The 5,736-nt window shown below is 27.0% G+C and overlaps 1 protein-coding gene across 1 annotated transcript in view; it reads left to right on the top strand.

Annotated features, from left to right (window-relative positions):
- The window catches only part of LOC117175082 (glutaryl-CoA dehydrogenase, mitochondrial), a 21,149-nt gene extending 16,167 nt beyond the window's left edge, over window positions 1–4,982 (top strand). Inside the window, exons 6-8 of the mRNA XM_033364626.1 lie at window positions 165–394; window positions 2,484–2,644; window positions 4,784–4,982. Coding sequence (XP_033220517.1) covers window positions 165–394; window positions 2,484–2,644; window positions 4,784–4,851 — 459 coding nt within the window. The 3' untranslated portion in view covers window positions 4,852–4,982. The remainder of the gene's footprint in view (window positions 1–164; window positions 395–2,483; window positions 2,645–4,783) is intronic.
- Window positions 4,983–5,736: the final 754 nt, after the last annotated feature.

Here is a 5,736-nt window from a genome sequence, read left to right as displayed (position 1 = left end):
ATTTACTTAAATAGCACGAGAATTCTGGATCAATCTGAAAAATCTCTATCCCTTCCACACACTACTCCTTTCCCCTACCGAGTGAGTCACGCCTACCCCGAAGGGAAATGGCTTAATGGTGTAATAATAAAAAAAAAAATAATAATGGAAGAATTGATTCACAGGGACCTTTTGGATGTCTCAATAATGCCCGATATGGAATTGCATGGGGTGCACTTGGTGCAGCTGAATCGTGTTTAAAATTGTCGAGACGCTATGTATTAGACAGAAACCAATTTAACAGGCCTTTAGCAGCCAACCAACTTGTGCAAAAGAAATTGGCAGATATGATGACAGAAATTGCAATCGGTCTTCAAGCTTGCTTGAGAGTTGGAAGATTGAAGGATGAAAACAAGTAAGCTCTTCTTAAATTATTTATTTGTTGAATAATACTGCTTTTAATCATTTTTACGCCGGAAAGGAAAAACCTTGGTTACTAATGGGCCTGAGTGGAGAACTGTACATTATGACTTTGTAAATCTCTTCCCCTGGGGTTCTTGCAATACAGGGTAATCATTGACCTTGGTCAGCGAATTGTTCCGGAACGAACGGCTAATTATTTTTGATAATATGTAATAAGAAAAAAAACTAAATACAATATACAAACTATATGACTTGGAAATTATCAGTTTTTCAAATTGCGATTTGTTAAATTTAATAAAATTTTGTTGGAAAAATCGAGTACTTAGTTTATAATTAAACTAATTAAAAAAAAATTTAATTGCAAATTGTCCGCGAAATATGACGTATTCTCCTCTCTAATACCTTAATGTTGCATACTCCGTAAATACGACTTTAGGTAACTGGTTGCAGCTCGTCCTTTTGAATTTTCTGGATTTTAAAAACGTGTTAGTCAAAATATATATTTTTGAAGCTTTTGAAATAAAATATGAATATGACTTCAGGTGCCCGTTTTCAGTTTGTCATTTTGAATTGTATGGAATTTAAAAAAATTTTAAACAAAATGTACATCTTTTGAAGATTTTGAAAAAAAACTTGTGTAGCTTTTGATTTTTTGTAAAAGGTCTTAAGATAGTAAATTTTTTTCTTAGGATGTCAGGAACAATTTTAATTGATTCTCATAAACTTAGTGTCATAAATATTTTAAAATGTTTTAGAGCATTTCCACGTATTTCCTTAAATTTTGGAGAAAAAATGCAGAATTTTAAAAGTGAAACTTCGCAATTTTGCACTATTACTATATTTGAGAAAAAATTCCAATAAATTAACAAGATATTCCAAAAGATGAATAGAATTTTCAAGAAAGAATGTGGAATATTTCAACACAAGTTTTGTAATTTTGCAGAATTATTCAAAATTCTAGGACAAATTTGAAATTATTTTAAAATATATTTTTTAAAGTTTTCAAAAAATGATTTAAAATAAATACTAAATATTTTTAAAACTCATTTAAATTCGTCCTAAAATGTTGTAAAATCCTGTAAAATATAATATATACATATATGCATCTACACACACACACACACTCACACACACACACACATATATATATATAATTTTTTTTTCATCACTAAAGAATTTATTTTGGTCCAAAATTGAACAGTTTTGTTTAAACTTCGTCTTTTTGGATTGAGACCTCATCTCATTCAGCAGAAGTTTGTATCGGTTTTTATTATAGTTGCAACTATTTGATTCAAAATTAAATTTTTTCGTGAAGGATTCAACTAATTTAATAAAAAAATCACCTTTTCAGTTAATTCAACACTTTTTGATTTACAATTAAAATCTAATGTAGTTTAAGATGAACTATTATGTTAATACTTGTTATTTTAATGTTACGTAATGCTATGTTAACAATTATATTTTTTTAGTAGAAATTTAACTACTTGGTTCAAACTTAAACTACTGTGTTAAAACCTTACTTTTCTGGTTGAAGATTTATCAGTTTAGCGCTATATTAATCTCTTTGGCTGAAAATATAACTATTTTTCTTTAAACTCGTCTTTTCTGTCGAAAAATAATCTTCTTGGATGAATATTCAACTATTTTTCTACAAATTTGTCTTTTTTTGTGAATTCAACTGTTTCGTTAAAAGATGAACTACTTTTCTTAAAATACATTTCTTTTGATTGAAGATTCATCATTCTAGTATAAAATTCGTCTTTTTTTTAAATTAATGTTCTTGGTAGAAGCATCATGTGTTTGGTTCAGGTATTTCGCGTTGCAAAAAACCACTAGTTGGAAATTAATATTTTTTTGTTGAGGATTCAACGATTTTGTTACAAATTTCACTTTCTTAAATATGATTAATTATTTTATTGAAATTTTAATTTGATATCCGTAATTTTCAAAACGTTTTTCAAATTTTTACAAGAATATGGGGAAAATTATATTCATATATCTGAAAAAAACAATTAACAAAAAAACTTAATAAATAAAGAGGTATTCCAAATTTTTATTTTGTATTCAAAATTAATTTTTAGAGCGACCCCAGAGATGATTTCTATGCTCAAAAGGAATTCTGCTGGAAAAGCACTCAACATTGCAAGAAAAGCCAGAGACATGTTAGGCGGAAATGGCATATCAGATGAGTACCACATTATAAGGCATGTAATGAATTTGGAATCAGTAAACACATACGAAGGTAATTTCAAAATAGCGAATAAGCTTATAAAGTAAAAAAAAAATTAAGTAAGCTAAATAAGTTTAAAACGCATTTCCCATCAACAATGTGTTTTTTAAATTTTACTAAGTATCGTCAACATTAGGTGTCTTGAGTGGAAACTCAACATTTCTCTCTAAAACTAACCATAGAATACAAAAAAATAATTAGTTATTAAATATGAACCTCATGAGTCTCTTTTACAGTTCTTAAAAAAACCCATAAATGAAAGATTTGGTTTTGTGAGATTATGATGCTAATTATAATATCCCTGTCATTTTTTTATACAAATTGTTTCTAATACACAAAATAAAACTTTCTACTGATAATTAGATTCTTACTATATTGTTCAAACAATTCATTTTTTTTCAATTTTCTGTTAGAATAGAGTCAGAAAGTCAGGGCTTTTCCGATTTCTCAACTTATTTTTAACTTTTAAATTATCGTGAGGCAATAATCAAATAAATTGAACAGAACCCACGTGAAAAAGTTATATATAATGGATATGGCAATTATATTTTTCATTTGTTCTATGAAATTTTCTGTATAAAACAAATGAAAAATATCAGTATTTTTTCTACTATATATAAATTATATATAACTTTTTCACCTGGGAAATAATTGTTTAACCAATTTATTATAAATTATAATAATATTTTCTTTGAATAATGCTAGAAAGTTGCAGTTTTTTCTGAAGTAAATACTTAGAGTCTTCTTGTTTAAATTAATATTAATGTTTGTTATTTGTATCTAACTGAAAAGTTAAAGAAAAGCTGCAAATGTAAAAGAAAAACTCTCAACTTTCTAGTATTACACTAAAAGAAGATAGTAAATTGTTCAAACAATTATGTTTGTTAGCTTGCATTAATTATTATTTTACGAAGTAAAAAGTTGGCAAAAATTAAAAAATTTCAGAATATAACCGCATCTATCTAGTATTACTATAGGAGAAGATAGTTTTAAACTATAAAAATTTGTTTAAACAATTATTTCTATTTAAATTTAATATCAGACACTACATGAAAAGTGCATAAAAAGGTCAATTTTTCATTAAAACGTTAAATTTCGAGCTTTATTTAAAGATAATATTATTTAAAATAATAATTTGTTTAAACAATTATGTTTTTTAACTTTTAAAAAACCACGTCTTTCTAAGTCTATTCTGAGAGAAAATTGCCAAAAAATCCATTATTGAAACAATGTATTAAAACACCTATAATTATCAATATGAAGTAGTATTTTATGTATTAGACATAATTCTGTTTAAAAACCGCAAAAAAGTAATAATTAGTGCCAAAAACTCGCACAACCCGATTTTTGAATTATGCGGTTCGCGTGACCCTATAAAACAAATTTATGGGGTTGCCACTTAAAAAATAATAATTCATTAATATTCTAGAATTAATTGTGTTGAGAAATTTTTACTTTTAATTATATTGACCTAATGTGAACGATTCCGAATTTAATCTGCAGAAACGTAATTTTTGTATCATGGGAAACATGTTTTAAATTGCATGGGGCCTAAAGAATCTCTAATTATTATTTTTAAGAGACACATTTTATTTTGAGAGGTATTGAACAAATTTGAGGTTAATTTTGATGAAAATTCGACCCAAAAATATGTGGATAACCCTAGTGACCAAATTGTGACCGTTCCGTTTACCGGGCCCGCTGGGATATATTTTCATACTTTCTCAGATTTATTTATAATTTAACATAGTATTTAACACTCTTTTCATGTTTTTACATTCATATTCATGTATTTATTTATGTGTTAAAATATTGAAGATTAAAAGTAATTGTTTAAACAAAAAATAAAAAATGCGCATCTAGATATTTGGGAGACCAGTTTAAAAGTGTTTTTAGTTTTTTTATATAACTCTTCATTTATAATTTATTTTAAAAGATCCAAATCTATATTTGCGGCACTCTCTAAAGTCGTAAAAAAGGATGAAATTATACCCTAGCATGCCTAGTGAACTGAACGGTTACTACTGGACGGTCAGGCAATGCGTAACCGTTCCGTTTACAAGGTCAGCTTGGGATATTATCGAAAATATATTAAAATTTCTCATTTTTTGACAAATGTTGAAAAAACTAATTGTCTATAATTATTTTCAGGAACAAGCGATATTCATGCTCTTATCCTTGGAAGAGCCATAACTGGGATTTCTTCTTTTTCTGGATAAACACATTTAGAATTATTATGATGCGTTGAAAGACTTGATTATAAATAAGTGTATAAAAAATATTTCTAATTTCCTTTCAAGTTTCCTTCGAGGAACTAAAACCTTATCACTTATTGTAAATATTTTTTTATATTGAATAAAACTTTTTTTTAAATCTTTTCATTGTTCCTTTTTAAAGTCAAAAGCTTTTATAATTCAGGGTGGCCGCATACAAGAGAAAACCTGGAAATTAGGGAAAATTCGGGGAATTTTCTTATTCAGGGATATTGAGGGATCTTGAAAAAAATAGTAAAAGTTAGGGAATAATTAGAGAAAAATCACTTTTGTTCTCAAATTACTTTTGGTCACTTTGTTCAGATAGTCTTCAAAGCAACTTTTTTTACTTGCAAAGAATTTTCAAGAGCTTTCAAAAGTTTTAAGGGATTTTAAAAGATTTGAAATATTCTAGGTTATTTCAAAAGATTCCCAGAAATTTATAATAGATTTCAATAATTTGAGATGATTCCCAAGAACTTCAAAGATTTCATAGTATTTTTAAGAATTCCCAAGGGCTTTAAAAAGCTCCAAAGGATTTCACAAAACTGCACAGCTTTTCAAAAAATTTTTAGACTGTTTAAACAAATTTTTTCAGGAATTTTTTATTTATTTCAATAATTATAAGTGATTCTAAAGGACTTTAGGGTTCTCTTAAAACTGCCACCGAATTTCCAAGGGATTTAAAAAAATGTCTAAAGAGTAGAAATATTTTAGGGAATTTTAAAAGATTCCAAGGAATTTTCAAAGATTAAAGCATTTCCAAAGATTTTAATGATTTTAAGGGGGCTTATAGGCTATCAGGGTATCTTAATATATTTTTTCAAGATTTCAGGAAATTTAATGTAATTG

This window comes from Belonocnema kinseyi, chromosome 6, assembly GCF_010883055.1.
Source record: "Belonocnema kinseyi isolate 2016_QV_RU_SX_M_011 chromosome 6, B_treatae_v1, whole genome shotgun sequence".
Lineage (NCBI taxonomy): Eukaryota > Metazoa > Arthropoda > Insecta > Hymenoptera > Cynipidae > Belonocnema > Belonocnema kinseyi.
This window is presented reverse-complemented; position numbering and strand designations above follow the sequence as displayed.